The sequence below is a fragment of the Leopardus geoffroyi genome, chromosome A3 (genome assembly GCF_018350155.1).
Source record: "Leopardus geoffroyi isolate Oge1 chromosome A3, O.geoffroyi_Oge1_pat1.0, whole genome shotgun sequence".
Lineage (NCBI taxonomy): Eukaryota > Metazoa > Chordata > Mammalia > Carnivora > Felidae > Leopardus > Leopardus geoffroyi.
In genome coordinates this window covers 102603668-102624254 of record NC_059336.1, presented here as the reverse complement: position 1 = coordinate 102624254, position 20587 = coordinate 102603668, and the positions used below count along the sequence as shown (strand labels likewise).

The 20587-nt window shown below is 38.7% G+C and overlaps 1 protein-coding gene and 1 long non-coding RNA gene across 5 annotated transcripts in view; one reads left to right on the top strand and one right to left on the bottom strand.

The window, feature by feature from the left end:
• CKAP2L (cytoskeleton associated protein 2 like) overlaps positions 1–20587 on the bottom strand; it is a 29502-nt gene that overhangs the window by 2906 nt on the left and 6009 nt on the right. For all 4 annotated transcript variants that reach the window (XM_045446834.1, XM_045446835.1, XM_045446837.1 and 1 more), the window contains 4 exons: positions 13888–15143; positions 9895–10102; positions 5040–5195; positions 650–713 (listed from right to left, as the gene is read on the bottom strand). In XM_045446834.1, the coding sequence (XP_045302790.1) occupies positions 650–713; positions 5040–5195; positions 9895–10102; positions 13888–15143 (1684 nt within the window). The remainder of the gene's footprint in view (positions 1–649; positions 714–5039; positions 5196–9894; positions 10103–13887; positions 15144–20587) is intronic.
• On the top strand, positions 3955–7923 carry LOC123581117. Its single transcript, XR_006703603.1, has 2 exons — positions 3955–4365; positions 6200–7923. It is a non-coding gene; the product is annotated as an uncharacterized LOC123581117 (long non-coding RNA).

Genomic DNA, 20587 nt, shown 5'->3' with positions numbered 1-20587 from the left:
CGACTGCGCCACCCAGGTGCCCCTCAAAGTTCAATCTGTCTTAAAGGAAAATATTTGGTCACCTTCCAAGATCATAAAAATAATCTATTTTATTTTCTCAAGGTAGCTTGTTTTTTCTTGCTACTCATAGAACAAATGTAAGCAATTATAGTGGGCCGCTCACTGTATTTGGCACAGTGTTTTTCATAGAAGAGTTCTCTAAATGTTCTGACCAATGGTTAACTAAGTGAAAAGATGCCTGCTCTGGCCATTGTTAAAGGTGATAATGTGAATTTGGGTGTGTAAGTGCTGGGGGGTTGTTATGACGGAACGTGGAACTCACTCCGAGGCATCTCTCCCTTCTGCCTCAGTCTTGTCTGAGAAAGAGCTGCTCGTCTTCTCCCACCTAGAAATCCAGGGAAGCAAGACACCCTCCTCTAGGCTGCTCTTGTGAAAACAACCTTTGTTTGGTGTTGAGCAGTACATTTACTTATAATAATAGAAATAGATCAGCTGATGATGATGGCTGAAAAAAACAGGCCATGGAAACCAAAAAGTGAGAGGCATTTCAGGGGACTTTTAATTCATTTCTTTTTTCTCTATGTGTTCCTCAATGACTTTTATGTGAGTGGCTGGAGGGAGTGCATTTAAATGCAAAAAATACCAATACCTTCTGTGGTTCTGTTTGTGTCTTGCAAAATATTAAGAACAACTTCACGCAACTCTTGTATTGGCTGGAAGGAAGAAAATACATAAACAGTATTAAAAACTTGCATGGGGAAAATGATCCAAGCAACTTTGCTTAACATCAAATGAACTTATTTTTATAATAAAAATGTTTCCTTTTTTAATCTCTTGTCTAACAATAAATAATATTTAAAAAATTTCAGATTTATAGCTTTAGGTGAAAAATGAAGGAACAAAGAAAATGTTGGCTAAATGCTAGCATGCTTGACTTTAAAGAAGACATGTGCTTATGGAAAGTTATCTATAATGACATTTCTCTAAATTAATTAATTTTCCTATTGTCTCATATGATCCCACTAAAGATGTGTTCCCACATAAAGATTCTGGCCCAAAGATGTAAAGTTAGCTATACAGAAAATGCAGCATGCGTTTTTAGTGTTCTCTTAACTGAATTTTTGTTTTTAATCATAAAAGGCATATACCTCACTACAGAAAAATTGAACAATAGTCAAACTTAAAAAGAAATCACCCATAATGCCATCACCCAAATATAGCCACTAGTTAGCATTTTGGGAAATTTTCTCCAGCATTTCCTTTCTTTCTTCTCTTATTTAGTAACATAACATAAAAAACATAACATTAAATATAACATATAAAACATAATATTAAACATAGCATAAAAAACATAACATTAGGAAAAAAAACCACAACATTAGGAAAAAACCATTACAGAAAAGTAATTTTCTGGTAAAATTATCTGAGATAGCCTTCCTTTTTCAAAGTATGTAAACCATGCCATGAGCCATAACATCATAAATGAACTGTAGTTTCTCATAGGAATATTCTATTTGGACATTGGTCTTTCTGATCTGGGATTCTGTATCAAAGAAATAATAGATATCAACTAACAATAGAGCATAAAAGCAAAGCTATTTATACAATTTTCATAAAGTCTAATGTGCTTTAAGCTTAAGGGAATGGGAATAAATGTACAGAACATATTGCAAAAAGTCTGAATTATATAAAAAACTTATCAATCGTATTTTACATTTTTACAGGCTTCTAGTTAAAAATGATAGACTGAATATACATTTATTTCTTAAATGTTTATTTATTTTTGAAAGAGAGAGAGTGTGCATGCGAGAGAGAGAGGGGGGGAGGGACAGAGGAAGAGGGGGACAGAGCATCCAAAGCAGGCTCTGTGCTGACAGCAGAGAGCCTGACGAGGGGTTCCAACTCACAAACTGTGAAATCATGACCTGAGCCGAAGTCAGACACTTAAGGGACTGAGTCACCCAGGTGTCCCTGAATATATATTTATTTCTAATCCCTGTTGAAACTCTACTGAAATGGTAATGGGATTAAAGGAAGCAATGACGGCAAAGAATAGAAATGGCAACAAGATTTGGAAGCTAGAAAATAGAAGGAAGAGATAACCAACTTAACCAACTTGAAAGAGCCAGATCCTAAACTGGCAATGTAGCTGAGAAACAACATGATTCAACCCCAGGGCCTTTAAAGGCTCAGGAATGAATGGTCAGGTCCAAATCAAGAGGACTCTTGAGCATCTGTCCAGCAGTCAGACCTCCAACTCTTTACCCTAACAGAAAACTGGGGATGTATTTTCCAAGTCTCTGGGGAATATCATGCATGACTGAGACTGAAAAAAAGGGATAAATGAAAGTTTCCATGCTGAAGGTTGAGACTCCCAGATCTCTTCTCCCTCACAACACTGGTAGCCTGGTTTCCAGCTCCCAGGAAGAGATTGGAAGATCCTTCTTTAGAGAATATGATCAATTTTATCTATCTATATATCTATCATCTATCCATCCATCTATTTTTTAAGAGAGAAAGGGAAAGAGACAGAATCTTAAGTAGGCTCCACGCCCAGTGTGGAGCCTGATGAGGGGCTCGATTTCATGACCCTAAGATCATGACTTGAGCTGAAATCAAGAGTCAGATTCTTAACTGACTGAGCCACCCAGGTGCCCAAGAATATGACCAATTTTAGAGGAAAGACCTGAAGACACTGATATTGAGGGTTCTTCAACCAATCTGCTCAGCCAGATCACCCTATGGTAAAACCTCATCCATGTTTTCAGAACGTTTTAAAAAATGTTTATTTATTTATTTGAGAGAGAGGGAAAAAAAAGTGTGAGCAGGGGAGGGACAGAGAGAGAGAGAGAGGGAGAGAGAAAGAGAGAGGGACAGAGAGAATCTTAAGCAGGCTCCATGCTCAGTGCAGAGCCTAACTCAGGGCTTGATCTCATGGCCATGAGATCATGACCTGAGCTGAAATCGAGTTGGATGCTAAATGACTGAACCACCCAGGTGCCGGAGAATATGACCAGTTTTAGAGGAAAGACCTGAAGATGCTGATATTGAGAGTTCTTCAACCAATCTACTCAGCCAGATCACCTTACGGTAAAACCTCATCCATGTGTCCAGAACTTTTTTTAAATGTTTATTTATTTACTTATTGAGAGAAAAAAAAAAAAAAAAAAAAAAAGCAAGAGTGGGGGAGGGGCAGAGAGAGAGGGACAGAGAGAATCTTAAGCAGGCTCCATGATCAGTGCAGAGCCTAACTCAGGGCTCAGTCTCACGACCATGAGATCATGACCTGAGCTGAAATCAAGAGTTGGATGTTTAACTTGCTTAACCAACTAAGCCACCCAGGTGCCCCTGTCTAGAGCTTTTACTAAGCTTTTTCAAACCCACCTCTTGGTAAACAGCCCAGTTGTACTGACATCTGAATAAAGCTTTTAATGAATAGAGAACAAAACAAAATAAGACCACCACTATCACAACCAACAACAATAAAAGATAGAGAGGAAAAACAGACAATGTAGGAAGAAAAGAGAATCTGAGGATAATGGTGAAAGGTCCCAGTATGACAGGCAGCAGAGACAGGTTAAAGAGAAACCTGATGAGCTTGGAACATGTCAGAAGGGCCTGGGAGAAGGGTCTCGAAAAAGAAATCGATAGGATATCTGATGTTTTGAAAGTAGTGAGAAATGTAGACAATTAGAAATGAGTTTGGGAATTAATTTTATAGTAATAAATACTCAGGAAAGTAAGCAAAGGGAAAACAAGACAATAATTAACTTCAGAAATAAACATTAAAAAAAATTAAAAATAAAAAAAGGGGGCGCCTGGGTGGCTTAGTTGGTTGAGTGTCTGTCTTCGGCTCAGGTCATGATCTCGCAGTTTGTGAGTTCAAACCCCGTGTCGGGCTCTGTGCTGACAGCTCAGAGTCTGGAGCCTGTTTCAGATTCTGTGTCTCCCTCTCTCTCTCCCTGCCCTTCTCCCACTCATACTCTGTCTCTCTCTCTCTCTCAAAACTAAAAATTAAAAAAAATAATTAACTGCAGGAAAAGTAGAAAGTTGTGCATGAAAGGCAACGTAATCATAGTATACACCACATGGCTCAAAGCAGTCATGTATTTCTTATATATTCATAACAGTGTAAACACAGGATTATTCATAACACTAGTAACCAGGATTTCCATAGGACTCTAATGGAAATATGGAGGATGGCAAAAGAGACACTGCAGGCATGTGTCTCTTGGGGATCCATGCAGGCGTGTGTGAGAAAGGGGGTGAAATCCTCATCCTGCACAGCTGGAAGTCTACAAGTCATGTCTAAAACTGAAAAATCAAGAAACAGAAAAACAAGCACACTATGTGAAACTATTCAAGGTAAATATGAAAATAACCAGTTTGCTCCAGGAGGTGGGAAATGGGAGAGGAGGGGCACAGAGTCCTCAGGGAAAGAACCTTATTGAACTCTTTTGACTATTTATGTGCATGTACAACTCTGACTTTGAACTCTCATGGGAAGAGGTATGGAGAAATATAAAATGACGCTGGTAAGTGACATTTAAGTGAAAAGAGTTATAAAACTGCTGGATGCAGTCTTTGTTAAAAAAAAAGTTATAGAGAAATGATGGTTTTACTAGGTTTTAGAATTAAATTTATTTTTCAGGCACTGGCTCTGAATTGTTGCCATGTGAATATTGATGTAGTGGGCTTAAGGTATTTTTTGGTTCTTCATGGTGAGGTATGACTTTGTAAGTACTGCATATCGATGTTATAACTTTCCATAAGTGCATATTTCTACAGTGAGTGTAAAGTGAGACACAATCACTTGACAAGAACAGTGATTCTGTTGGTTTACATGTAACACTATTTTCTACCAAATAAAATTTTAATTAAATGTACATAAAGGACATGCTGTGTTTCATATTCTGTGCATAACTTTATGATGTGAATTAGAAGTTTCACATGGCGTTGTATAACTGCCATATTGCAAACAACAGAGAACTCACACGAGAGAATTTGCAGGAAATCACCCACCCGAGACAGATACTCACTGTTGCCCCATTTCGAATGGCCTCTTCATACAGCCCAATGACATCAAAGGTACCTTTACTGGCCAATAACTTTGCTTTGCAGATCCAGAATTTAGCAAATTTTTTGGCCTCAGGAATACTGGACAATATGGTAAATACTTCATTAGAAAGTATACCCTGTAAAAAAAAAAGCCAGAGGTAATTATTACCATCTTGCTGTTATTCTCACATCTAATATTTATCAGAGAAGTTTGGCAGGAATCAGTCTGATCATTTTTTCTTAATTTTAAAAAATTTCAATTTTACTGAGGTACAATTTACATATAATAAGAGGCATCCATTTAAACAGTATATTTCAATGCATTTTGACACTAGTCATTAAATTTTAAGAGTTACATGAGACCAAATAGGAAAATGTTTATCATAGCTGAAGGTAAGGAATATCTTTACATTTTTATGCAAAACCAAACCCAAACCAAACCCTAGAGTAATCAATATTCATATACTTCTCATATATGCATAATAATTTCCATATATCTCTAATGGAACTATGAAGAATGGCACAGGTAAGCAAGGGTCATAGGGGTGTATATATGTGTGTGTTGAGGACCCATGCAGGTGTATATAAAAAGGGCTAAATCTCACAAAAAGTAACTTTATTTATTTATTTATATTAAAACATTTTTTATATAAAAAAAAATTGAACAATAGTCAAACTTAAAAAGAAATCACCCATAATGCCATCACCCAAATATAGCCACTAGTTAGCATTTTGGGAAATTTTCTCCAGCATTTCCTTTCTTTCTTCTCTTATTTAGTAACATAACATAAAAAACATAACATTAAATATAACATATAAAACATAATATTAAGCTTTAAGCTTAAGGGAATGGGAATAAATGTACAGAACATATTGCAAAAAGTCTGAATTATATAAAAAACAGAGCACAAGTGGGAGAGAGGCAGAGAGAGAGAGAGAGAGGGAGACACAGAATCTGAAGCAGGCTCTAGGCTCTGAGCTGTCAGCACAGAGCCCAACATGGGGCTCGAACTCACGGAGTGCAAGATCATGACCTGAGCTGAAGTTGAACGCTTAACTGACTGAGCCACCCAGGTGACCCTCACAAAAAGTAAATTTAAAATTGCCTCACTGATTTGGTGTCCTTCTGGCCTGTACCCAGAGCAGAGCGGTGCCATGGACCAGAAGGAATATGGGGAGCTACCATGTCTTGGCACACTCAGCCAAGCAGAACCTCCTACTCCTCCTGCGATGGGGGAGACCCAAAGGTAACCTCACAATCAAGAATCATCAGTGTTTGAGAAAACCAATACTACACGAGAGAGGCATAAACCTCAATGGGGTTGACGAGGAAATCAATCAGCTGAAAATTTGGCTGTGGAATTCTCCCAGAATCAATTAAGACAGAACAAAGAAATGAAGAGTATGAAAGAAAATTTAAAAGAGTTCTGGAGGATACATCTATTACTCAGGAATTCCAATATCCATCTAAGAGATAGAACATTCACTAAGACTGATTAGACATTAATTTCAACATATTCTATCAAGCAGAACACATACAGGCTACATTCACAATGCAGTATAATTAAAAGCTGGAAGAAAGACAGGAAAAAACAAAACAAAACAAAACAAAACAAAACTCTGTCTGGAAGTTAAAAGATGTTCTTCTAAGATAACTTTTGGGTTAAACAACTCAAAATGGAAACCTCAAACTATTTAGAAATGAACAACAATGAGAACTTCTGTCAATTATTAAGCTATGGTCTCCTAGCTCCAAACCCACCTTGTATCTATCCTCTGCTGTGACACTGAGGCTGGAATTCTGTAAATCACGTTTTCACAGCAGCTCTATGCTGGGCTCTGCCAGTATGCGGGGCTAGAGGGAGATGGTGGGGATGGAGAAGAGAGGGACTTCCTCTTTGCCATTTGCTTTCGTCACTCCAGCAATGGTCCTTCACTCTGGCAACAATAGTTGGTTCTAGCCTCAACCATTTTTTTCTGGCATTTACAGATCCTGCCTCACTGCGCTCTTTCAGAGGCAAGAGCACCAATTGGGTAGCATCCTTTCCTCAAGGTCTGAGATCCAGCCCTGCTGGGCGCCTCCTCCAGTTCCTGTGGTCCCAGTATCAGCTGGGTAGTATGCCTTCCTTGAGAGTTGGAGTTTGTCTCTCCTAACTTCTAGGTTCGGACACCCTCAACCTCTCTTTGTTCCCCTAGACCCAGTGGGTGCTAGCTGCTTCCTGAAGTTATTGCCACTGTTACCTTAGGTTCTCTTTTGCAGTCAGCCCTGTGTGTAGTACCCATACTTCTCCTGATGGTCCCTTTACCATTTTTGTGCACACAGGCTCAGAAAGTGCTTTCAAGTCCAACAGCCAGCATCTGCTCCTCTTTGTATGTGTCCAGAGAGTCAAAGTGCCTGGGAATTTTTGTCCGCCCCTTCCCCGCCCGCTCCCCCCATTAGTCAATGACCATGGAGGTATTACTACTATAGCTTCTTTGCCCCTGATCAGGATGACTCTGAGAGGTCTGGTCCATAGTCTCCAGAGCTCCCCTGTGGGATTTTGCCAGTTATAGTCGTTGGATTTTGCTTGATACCACATCCTACTTGGCCTCCTGCCCTTCCTAGCCCCACATCCCCACTCCCCTCCCAGTTTTCCCTGGGATCCTCTTCCTAATAAATTACTTTCACACAAATTCTCCTCTTAGATTTGCTTCTAGGGAACTCACATAAGACACTGTGAAACCAACCTTTACATTACCTTCTTTCTATTAAGATACCTGGTGCAGTTTCTGTTTTTCTGACTTGACAATGACTAATATAGAACATGACCTAGTCAAACATAAAGGATATGACCAAAGCTAAATTCAGAGGCAAATTTATAGCTTCAAAAAATTTTTTTTAAATGTTTATTTATTTTTGAGAGAGAGATAGAATGTGAGTGGGGGAGGGGCAGAGAGAGGGGCAGATGGAGACACAGAATCTGAAGTAGGCTCCAGGCTCTGAGCTGTCAGCACAGAGCCCAATTTGGGGCTTGAATTCTTGGACTACGAGATCATGACCTGAGGCAAAGTCTGATGCTTAACTGACTGAGCCACCCAGGTACCCCAAATTTATAGCATTAAATTTATTTTTCAGAAAATAAGAAAGACTGACATAAATGATTTCAGCTTTCAACTAAAAAGGCTAATAAAAACCAGTAAACATAGAAATAGATGCAGACATTGATGCAAGAGAAAAAAAATCAATAAAACCCCAAGATGGCCTTTTAAAAAGATTAATAAAGAAATCTTTAAATAAAAGGCATTAAATTACTAGAATTAGCTCAAGAAATACAAAACCTAAATAGATCAATGATCACAGAAAAAATGGAAAAGATATACCCAAAATTATCCCATAGTCCAGATAACCTTATGGGCAAGTCCTTACCACACCTTCAAAGAAAAAAGTAACTCTCATGTTGTATAAACTATTTTTAGAGTACAGGAAAAAAGGAAAATACCCAACTATTTGGCAAAGCCAACATGATACTAATATTAGGGAAACACAAGAAAAGACAACAAAAGAACATACGTAAAAATCTGGAATAAAATAATTGCAACTCACAAAACTATATACTTCATTTCTCTATGTATCTACATGGTATGTACATACATAAAAGCTGTCTGGATGGATAACTGGCAATAGTGGGCATCTTTTGGGAGAAGCCTGGGATGCCTAACTGTGTGTGTGTCCCTGTGCGTGTGTGTGTGGGCATGCTCAGTGGGGAACACTGGTCATTTTCTACAGTGTTTGAAAGGTTTTTATTTTTTAATTTAATTTAATTTTTTAAGACATGTTTAATTATTTTTGAAAGAGAGACACACACAAAGTGTGAGAGGGGGAGGAACAGAGAGAGAGGGAGACACAAAATTCATAGCAGGCTCCAGGCTCCGAGCTGTCAGCACAGAGCCAGATGCGGGGCTTGAACTCACAAACCATGAGACCATGACCTGAGCCAAAGTCAGGCGTTTAACTGACTGAGCCACCCAGGCATCCCATAATGTTTTTAATAATAAGAATGTATTCATGCATTTTCTTTAATACAATGAAAATACAAGAAAGAGCAACAACAACAACAAAAGAATGGAACTTTAATTCCATAAAGGAGAAATAATTAACGTTTAAGTGAATTTTGTGAGAAAATTGCCTGGAGTGGACCTAAACTGAAGGTTTCCTTTTTATGTTTCTGTCCAACACCACCAGCCAAAGCACAGAATTGGGTTTGCTTCAGGCAAGGACCTTAGTGTAGACGTCTATCCAATTATTTTTTATTAATATAATTTTCCTTCAAGGCATCTCCTGAGGATCATACCCTTTGCTTACCATCTCCTTTATCCTTATCTGCAGAATCCAAGATACAATTTCAATGCCATTTATAGCCACCCAGTCTTTAGGATAATCTAATTTTACACATGACCTTGACTTTGACTTCAGCTTCATATCCAAATGTCAAATATTTACTTTTTTGACCTTGATGGCGAAAAAAGGCAAAACTCCTTTGGATCCCTCCAGAGGCAGACTGCTTGGGTTAGTTTTCCAACTTCTTTGTGCCTCAGTTTCATTTGTAAAGTGGGCATGGTAATAGTTATTATGATAATTGTATGAGATAATATAAGTAAAGTGTTAGAACAGTGCCCGGCATACAAGAGCTATTGTTTAAATGCATGCCATTATTATTAGTGCTATTCTTCTTCTATATAAAAAGAGCAGCTGAATTTCTACTTAGACGGAGGTTATCTCTCTTACACCGTATTTAAGAAAAATGTTTAAAAACTCTAAGACTGCGGGCCAAGCTTTGGGAGCTTACTTATACTCACCCTTTCAATGAACTGCAGACATTCTGTCAGAGTGTTGTTAATTTTATTGGACAGTTCAAGTTGTGCTTTCTTTTCTTCATCTTCTTTTTCCATACTCTTCCAGAATGAAATATTCATTTCCTCTATTATTTTTCTTTTTGTTTTAAGTTCCATAGGAGGCCGTTTATAGATTTTCCCCTTAGATTTCTGCCATTCTTCCAGTTGTTTCCTGTCATAAAATTAAAGGGGTGGGGTGGAGTGGAGAGGGAAAATGCTTTAGGTTTCTTTTTGTATACAGTCACACTTCCAGAGTATAAGGTATGCATGAATGGAGTACCACTACATACCTTCAACAACATACAGAGTCAGGAGAATGGGATTAAAAACAATTTACAAAGGGATAATGGCAGCATTGGTTGCTCCTACCCTTCAGAAGGCAGACTGCAGAGGGATTACTAGGATTACTGGTGGCTAGTATCTCAGTCTTCAAATTCCTCAATTTCATGATTATTCTTCATTCTTTTTCTTTTTTTTCATTTTCATTAGTTTTCTCTAGAAATTTTCATTTCTCCTGTACATTACCTCTGGCACTAAGACATCCCTCTAGCTCTGAGATGATGAACTCAGCACTCCATTTCTCTTACCATAAGCTCTCTATCAGCCAGTCAACCTGACCCACCAAACCTGCACTCTGCCCTCAGTAGGGTCTTGGCCAGAGTGACCCACTTTGCCCAGTTCCTTAGCCCTCTCCTACCGCACATGACCCCCTTTGTTCCTAAACAAGATCACTAATTTCAGGACTCTTAAGTAGCTAGTCTCCGATGGTGCCATGTCTGAATCCTTGCTCTCCTTCACTCTCCACATTCTCTGCTCCTGCTTCTAAGCAGCCAACAGACTGCTGTTGGGGGAGGCACCAAGACCTTAGACTTAAGCATTTGAATGTAGGCTCTTCAGCTTCTTTACATTACTACATGTTTATAACTCACAGATGTACATTTCAGCCCAGATGTTTACAAACAGCCCCAAGCTTGGTAAAACCCAGTGCCTAGTTGCTATTTTGTATTTGATGTCTGGCACGCATTTCAAATTTAATGCTGTCCAAAACAAAGCTCTTGATTGTCATCTCCAAACCTATTCCTGAACAGTCTTTTCTACATTGATAAACAGTGCCCCAATCTGCCCAGTTGCTAGGACCTAAAACTAGGAGTGGTCTTTGAGTGGTCCTTTCTTCCCCACACCTGACACATCATGGTACAGGCTTCTAGCTCTACTACTATCATCCTAGTTCATATCACTTTAACCTTTTGCCTGAAAGGCTATAGCAGCCTCCTTAACTCATGTCCTTGCTTCCACTCTGACCCTTATCAAATACATTGTGTGCACAGTAGCCAGAGTGATCTTGAAAGTGTGAAGCAGACTGAGTCACAGCCAGGAACTTCCTATGTCTCTTGGAATAAAATTAAACATGCTTTCCGTGCCTCTCCAAACTCATGTCATACCACTTTCCCTCTTACTCTTCCCCTCCAGGAGCTCTGGTAACCCTTCAGTTACCTGACCCATGCTCATGCCTGCCTCAAGGTCTTGTAGTATCATTTTTATTCAGTCCTCTGCTCAAATGACACCTTTTTGAAGAGGTAATTATCTCTAATTATTCTGTTTCATCAATGTGTTGATTTTCTGTCTTCTCCACTAGGATGCAAGTTCCATGAAGGCAGAAACCTTGGATGTCCCAGTGCCTAGCGCAATGTCTAGAACACACAAGTGTTCAGTAACATACAGTAAAATGCACCTTTTTAAATGTACAGTTCTGCGAGTTCTGACAAATGCATATGGTCATGTAAACATAGCAACAATGAAGATATAATACCTTCAAAAATGTCCTCATGCTCCTTGGTAGTCAACCCTGCTCTTCATGCCCAGCTCCTGGTAATCACCGATCTGTTTTCTGACCTTATGGTTTTGTTTTTCCCAAGTGTCAGTAACTAATTAACCTTCTTGTTTCCTTGACTCCAGAGCACAATTCATAGTGCTTGTTTCAGCTCCAAACCCGCTTCACCTACATGCGAACCACCTACTTAATGACAGAAGCTGAGATGTTTGGCATGTGCTTCCCTTATGCTCCTGGCATTCTCCCAATCTCAGCCTTCCTCCCAATCATGAATGAACAGGGAACTTACCTTTTTTAAAGTCACCTTATTCCCAGGACCTCAATGCTATGATTTTATTATTCTAGCACTTTCCATAGATACATCAGAGAAAAAGCTCCATTAAGGTAGACCTGTGACTGTGTGGTCACCACTGTATCTCCCAATGCCCAGCACATGGTAGGTGCTCAAGGAACACTCCAGCAATGAGTGGTGATCTATCGCTCTCCACAGATTCCTCTTGTATAATCAAATGTGGTCAGCATTCCACACACTGTCTTAAGACCCATCATCTATTGTCTGGTCTAGACTACGAGCTGCATGGGAGGGACCCTGACTTCCTCATTCACCAGCTTGGGGTCTTTGTACTCAGTTTTCTTTTTGCTTAGAAGGGTCATCCTTCTTCTTTTTGTCACTATCCTTTTCCTAGACCAGACGTCATTGTTGAAAAGTACCTCCTTAACCCTTCTCTTCTATCTAAAGAAGTCAGCCCAGTCTCACTCTCTCAATCGCATCATCCTAAATTAAGCTGTTTATTTTCTGTCTCTTCAGGAGGGCAGAGAGCTTGTTGGTGGTGTTCAGGGCTGTATTCAGAGAACAGATCCTGCCCTCACTTTACCCTGCTGTACTCTTTGGCTACCATCTAATTTTACATGTTCTTTTCACCCTTGTCAGTCAGGAATCTCCCTATTTTCTACTCCAACCAAGTTGAAGTCTACTCCAATACATAGGTGCTTCTCCTGGGAGGGTCACCACATTATGAGACTATGTCTGGTCCTGGGCAGGAAGTGTGAAATCCTTTGGCTTGGTTTCAAGCATCACGCATGTTGATGTTAACCCCCAGCACCCAGAGATACTGATTTCTGTATGTGAACTGATTTTCTTCTTTGTCTTAGCTTACTTTCCAAAACTTGGCCTGCTCACACTCATGGAAGTTTCCTGTTCCTTCTTCCCTGATAACTTTTCTGGATTTAACCACTGGTCTGCTTCAGAAGGGACTACCAACTCCCCGCTTCCTAGCTATGTAAACTCACTACTCAGGCTCCTCCTATTTTGCCCTCTTCTATTGTTGTTCAGTCCCTGCAGGCTACTTGTTGAGTAGGCTACATCTGCAATTCCTATTTCTTTCTTTCTTTTTTTTTTAAATTTTTAAATTTTTTAATGTTTATTTTTGGGGCGCCTGGGTGGCTCAGTCAGTTAAGCGGCTGACTTCGGCTCAGGTCATGATCTCGTGGTCCGTGAGTTCGAGCCCCGTGTCGGGCTCTGTGCTGATGGCTCAGAGCCTGGAGCCTGTTTCGGATTCTGTGTCTCCCTCTCTCTGACCCTCCCCCGTTCATGCTCTGTCTCTTTCTGTCAAAAAAATAAAGTTAAAAAAAATAATAAAAAAAAAATGTTTATTTTTGAGAGACAGAGTGTGATGGGGGAGGGGCAGAGAGAGAGGGAGACACAGAATCCAAAGCAGGCTCCAGGCTCTGAGCTGTCAGCACAGAGCCTGATGCAGGGCTTGAACCCATGGACCATCAGATCCTGACCTGAGCCGAAGTTGGAGGTTTAACCAACTGAGCCACCCAGGTGCCCCTGCAACTCCTATTTCTTATTCAACCATTTTGTTTCAATATCTTTTTAAATTAAATTATTTTCAAGTATCAAAAAAATTACAGAGAATAATTTATAACACCTGTATATACCACCCAGCTCTACCAAGTCTTAGTACTTGTTGTATTTGCTTCTAATCTTTTTTATAGGGTTGTAGCTAAAAATTACTCAGAAGCCATTATTTATGGCCTATGTCCTGACTGACTGAGTATTCCTGATGGTCAATATGCTTAATCATCTAAAACTGCAAAATCATGGACATAAAGCAAAGTACCTTCGGTCCTCTGCTGTGATCTTCTTCTTAATATTTGGATTAGTTTGGGTCCCATTTGGGACTCTTCCTCCATGTATCGTTTTGTTACCAGCTTGAGTTTTGGGAGCTGTCTTATTGAGAAAATGGTTCTGGGGAAGAGTCTTTTTCAACTTGGTGTCCAAAATCTGTGCTTTTTGTTGACAGCTGTTGCTGCATTTATTCCCATTGGTTCCATTTGCTGTTATGTTAGGGGTGCTTGGAACGACTGAATTGAAACTGCCAACTATCAAATTAGGCCTTTGGCTTATGGCTTTTGATTTTTGTAGTGCACATGATGTCCAAGGTCTACAATAAGGTTGAGTGGATTTCTGATCTTGCCTAGTGTTTGGATGTCTGTTGTTACAGCCTCCCGGAAGCACACTAGGGCATGTCCGGGGTTTGGTGTGTTTTACTTTCTGTTCAGTAACAGTGTGTGACTGTACCTTAGTTTCATTTGGTCTTTCGTATTTATCCCTATTAACCTTTATATCCTTTATGTCCTTGACCACTGGTTTCCTTGATGCTTGAGTCCTACTAAGGGTCTGAACGTAGTGATAGGGAGCCGTCTTTGGGAGTTTTTCTCCTGGTCTTGCAAGGTTTGTTCCTCTAGAGAGTTGCTGTGACTTTACTGGTGGAATCCTAATTTGTGTTTTTCCAACAAATTGTTTATTAACTCGGTCTTTCAGAAAAGCACTATTCCCAGAACTTTTGCCCAAGGCTTGTTTAGGAGCCAAACTGCTCTTGGTTTGATTATAAGACTTAGTCTTTGGTTTACATATTGTCCATAATTCAGGATTTGACTTCCTTTCAGAGTCTAGTAAGGTTTGGGGCAAGTTTTCTTTGTTTATCTCTTTTAGAAAGCTATCTAAGGATTCATTTTCAACATGGTTACAGTCCACAGAGTCTGCACACTTAGTATTTCCTTGATCTGCTACCTGCTGCTTTGCAGTTTTCAGTTCCTGTATATTAAGTGACCCCATAGTTTCTGTAGGCAGTTGGCCAGTAGTGGATGATCCCTCTTCATGGTGTTGTTGACTATTGCTGGAAGGCTTACAGTTTAAGTTAGAAGAAATGCATCCTGAAGTCAGCCTTTTGCCCAGAAGTTTTGGTGGCTCCAACTTTGGCTTCTGGGATCCTGGGCCTTTGGCAGGTCGGGGCTGGAGTTCAGTGCTGATGGGTCTTGTAGCTTTGACAGGCAAAGCAACATAATTGGTAACATTCTTTTTGGGTACAATAGTCTAAAAAGACAAAGAAAAATATAAAAAAGTAAATTTTATAACAATAGTTCATTGCTTTTAAAATTAAAAAAAAAATAGTTATTTTACTTAGAATTTCATTGAAGAAAGCCGAATCTGGGAAATAAAGTCTCGCTAATAGATGATCTTTATAATTTGAACTCCTATTAGAAATATATCAGAATATTTTAGCTTGATAGAATTAAGCAGAGATGCAGTGAACATACAAAAATTGCTGTTTAAAAAACAAATTTGCCTCAATTGAACAAGTACTTGCTGGATGCTCATTATGTCTCAAATGAAGTGTCCTTCTAGGGACTCTGGAAAAATACATACATAATAAACTTATGTTAGGGTGTCTCTCAACTTCCTCCTAGCAGTAGAGTGTATTGCTATACTTTTTTTTTTTTTTTTTTAACATAACATTGCCTTTGTAAAGGTCACAGTGTTACTCAAGAACCTTTGTTTTGTCCCTGGATATCAGTGGCAAGGATAGGTAAGTGGTAGATGCTGGGAGGCCGGAGACACTTTGGAACAGTTTTCAATTAAATCTAATATCTCAGTAGAAAGTCATATTTGTAAAGTCAGGACAGGGTTTTAAGGTTAGATTCTACATTATTAACAAGTAAATGTTTCAGCCATGTGATTTAATCTTGGATAAGAAAGGCAGGGATAGGTTATAGAGAACTTCAAAAACAAGGGAGGGGAGTTTAGAATTGATATGGTAGGGGCGCCTGGGTGGCTTAGTTGGTTAAGCGTCCGACTTCGGCTCAGGTCATGATCTCATGGTTTGTAAGTTCGAGCCCCACTCTGGGCTCTGTGCTAACAGCTCAGAGTCTGGAGCCTGCTTTGGATTTTGTTTCTCATTCTCTCTCTGCTCCTCTCCCACTTGTGCTCTGTCTCTCTCTGTCTCTCAAAACAAATGAATATAAAAAAAAAAATTAAAGAATTGATATGATAGATAATAGGAGCAAGCCACTGTGGATTCTAGAGCATTTGCATTGAAAACAAGTATTCAGAAAGGAGAATTTGGCAGAGATTTGTAGATTATACTTCTCTAGGGGAAGATATGGGAGTGATAGAGTTACCTACCACTCTTTATTTTTGATTTGGTAATATTGTTGATAATTACTATGTGAACTTTGTGAGTGTGTAAAGAAAGTCTGTAACCAGAACCATGTGGCATTAAGGGCAAAGAGATGTTCACTCTAGAATGGTATGTGTAGGGCAGTGTTGCTGGGGTGAAATAGGGGAGGGTTGGAAGTGGGAGCCAGAGAGATGGATGGTATATGCACATGGCTATAGCTGGGTTACTCCTTGAGCCCCAACAATTACATCCACCCCTGATCTCTCCATTATTGCTTACTGAAGAGGCAGGGATATGGTATCAATGTTTCCAAACATATGCTATTCCTTAGTTGTTCTCTTTTTTTTAATTGAGATATAATTTGCATCCCCTAGAATTCATCATTTTTATTTATTTATTCATTCATTCATTCATTCATTCACTCATTCGTTTGAGAGCGCAAGCGAGGGGAAAAAGAGCAGAGGGAGAGAGAGAGGATCTTAAGCAGGCTCCATGCTCAGCACGGAGCCTGATGTGGGGCTTGATTCCATGATACTGGGATCATAACCTGAGCTGAAATTGAGAGTGGGACACTCGATTGACTGAGCCACCCAGGTGATCCTAGAATTCACCATTTTAAAGTGTATAATTCAGTGGGTTTTAGTATATTCACAAGGCTGTATAACCATCATCACTGTCTAGTTCCAGAATATTTTCATTACCCTAGAAAGAAATCCTATGCCTGTTAAAAGTCACTCCTCATTTCCCTCTCCCTACAAACTGTGGCAAACACTAAAATCTCCTTTCTGTTTCTATAGATTTGCCTATTTTGGACATTTCGTGTAATGGGATCATACAACATGTGGCCTTTTGTTTCTGGCTTCTTTCACTTAGCATAATGTTTTTGGGACTTACCCATATTGTAGGATGTATCAGTCTTTGCCACTTTATTTTTCAATAATAAACTTTATTATTTATTTTTTAAAATCTTTTTTTTTTTACAGTTTATTTATTATAAAAAAATGTTGCTATCAACATTTGTTATAAGTTTTTGTGTGAACATGTGTTTTCAATTCTCTTGGGTATATACCTAGGAATGAAATTGCTGGGTTCTATGGTAACTCCTGTGTTTAACTTCTGAGGAACTTCTAAGCTGTTTTCCAAAGTGGCTGTCGCATTTTACATTCCACTAACATTGTATAAGGGTTCTAATGTCTCCACATCCTCCCTAATCCTTGTTATGCCTTTTTTGATTTATGCCCATCCTAGTAAGTACGCAGTGGTATTTCATTCTGGTTTTTACTTGCATTTCCCTTATGGTAATGGTATGGAGCATCTTTTCATGTCCTTATTGGCCATTTGTATATCTTCTTTGGAGAAATGTCCATTCGGATCTTTTGTCCATGTTATTATTATTATGATTATTATTATGATTATCCTTTGTCCATTTTAAAGTTGGGTTGTTTTTTAATTGTTGAGCTGTAAGAGTTTGTTATATATCCTGGATAGTAGGTCCTATCATATATATGACTTGCAAGTATTTTCTCTTTTGTTCAGTTTTTATATCTTTATTTTAGATTAGCTTGGCCTTGCTAATTTATTGTAAGTGGTAGAACTGGTCTGCAGTTTTAAGTACTACATTGAGAGAAAACCTAGGCTTAGAAGAGTCATCTGGCTGACAGAAGAGCCAGCAATCGGTATGCAAATACAGACCATTAAGGTCAGAATTTTACTTTATTATTATTATTTTTAAGATTTTATTTTTAGGTTGTCTCTGCACCCACTATGAGGCTTGAACCTATAACCCTGACATCAAGAGTATCATGTTCTACCGACTGAGCCAGCCAGGTGCCCCCAAGGTTGGAATTTTAGAGATCATTGAGTTGAGCCCCTTCACTTGAGAGGGAAAGTGAGTTGCCCAAGGTCAGGCAGGGTGTTAGAGGCAGTGCTGGAGCTAGATCTTCAGTTTATTAACTCCTGGTCTCTGACAACTTACCTCAGAATTGATGGATCAAAATGATAAAAAAAATTAAAGAATGTACAAGAAGGAACAATCGATTCAAATTGAATTTGGTCACTTTATTCAGGACATATGAAGCCGGGGAGGGAGAAAATATACAACATACAATATATGACAAGGGTTTAAATCAAGACAGACTTATGAATGTATACTAGGCACAGTGCCAGACTCTAAGGGGACACAAAGATGAGAGGAGAAGACACCTGTCCCTGAGGAGTGCTAATAGAAAAGATACACACACAAAAAATGATGATATGATGAAATAAGGGCTATCGTAGGGCTGGGAGAAATTGTAGAGCTTATCTCATCAGTGTTTTTCATGCATTTTTGTTCATACATGCCCAAAATAATTAAAAAAAAAATTTTTTTTTTTTAACGTTTATTTATTTTTGAGACAGAGAGAGACAGAGCATGAACAGGGAAGGGGCAGAGAAAGAGGGAGACACAGACTCTGAAACAGGCTCCAGGCTCTGAGCTGTCAGCACAGAGCCCGACGCGGGGCTCGAACTCACTGACCGTGAGATCGTGACCTGAGCTGAAGTCGGACGCCCAACCGACCGAGCCACCCAGGTGCCCTCCAAAATAATGTTGACAAACTCTGTACCCTTTCATACTTTTTAGAGTTAACATCTAAAGTTTTTCATTGTTAGTTTAAATAGTTGCAAAAGATGCAATTTCAGGCACAGTGTCAATATTGACATCTTAAGATAAAATGAAATTTGATACTATAATCCCTTTAAAAAATTGTACAAACATACTTCTTTAAAATTGAAAATGTAACACGTTTCCTTTATTCTCTTGGTATATTTTCATTCCAGGTCACCACAAAATTTCTTTCCTAGATTTTTGTGCTTGGCAGTATATAGTTCATTATCCTATCATACTTCTCAACAAATATGCATATGTTTATAAATTTATAAATCTTATAAATATGTTTATAAATCTTATAAATATGTTTATAAATCTTATTTGTACTTGCCATAACTAGAAATAATTCAGCAAAAGAAGATAAATGTTACTGATTTTGACCACTAATTATTATTATTATTATTATTTTTTTAAAGTTTATTTATTTTAAGAGAGAAAGAGGGAGAGAGCGTGTGTCAGGGAGGGGCAGAGAGAGAGAGGGAGATGGAGAATCCCAAGCAAGCTTCATGCTGTCAGCACAGAGTCCAATGTGGGGCTTGAACTCACAACCATGAGGTCACGACGTGAGCTGAAACCAAGAGTCAGACCCTCAACTGACTCACCCAGGCACCCTGATCACTAATCATTAAACATGAAAAGGAAAATATTTTTTCATAAAGAAATAGAAATGTATCTCTTAATGAGTTGGTTGGAGCTCCCCATCCCTATAATTAGTTTATGTGTTCATTGGGAGACATTTGTTGCTGGAATGAGACAGAGGTCTGTATCAATTTTATTCCTTTTTCTTTTTAAATAAAAACATTGAGAAAATTTGTTCACATTACCAAGTAGATGGGTTAGTATCCAGAATACATAAAGAACATTTACAACTCAACATCAAAAAACAAATATTCCAATTAAAAAAATGGGCAGAAGGTATGAACAGACATTTCTCCAAAGAAGACACATGGCCAACAGACACATGAAAAGATGTTCAATATCACTCATCATCAGGGAAATGCAAATCAAAGCCACAGTGAGATATCATCTTAACCTGTCAGAATGGCTAACATAAAACAAAACAAAACAAAACACAACAAACAACAAGTGTTGGTGAGGACGTGGAAAGAAAGGAAACTTCACACACTGTTGGTGGGAATGCAAACTGGTGCAGCCACTGTGGAAGTCAGTACGGAGGTTCCTCAAAAAATTAAAAATAGAATTACCATATGATCCAGTAATCACACAACTGGGTATTTACTCAAAGAATATGAAACCACTAATTCAATAGGATATATGCACCCCTATGTTTATTGCAGCATAAATTCCAAAGCCAAATTATGGAAGCAGTCCAGTGTCCATCAATAGATGAATGGATAAAGAAGTGTATATAAATATAATGCAGCCATAAAAAAGAAAGAGATCTTGCCATTTGCAACATGGATGGATCTAGAGAGTATAATGCTAAGCAAAATAAGTCAGTCAGAGAAAGACAAATGCCATCTGATTTCACTCATGTGTGGAATTTAAGAAACAAAACAAAGGAAAAAAAAGACAAACCAAAAAAAACAGACTCTTAACTACAGACAGCAAACAGACGGTTAATGGAGGACGGTGTAAGGAGGGAATGTGTGAAATAGGTGAAGATTAAGAGTACACTTGGCTTAATGAGCACTGAGTAATATATAGGATGGCTGAATCACTATATTGCATACCTGAGACTAATTTAACACT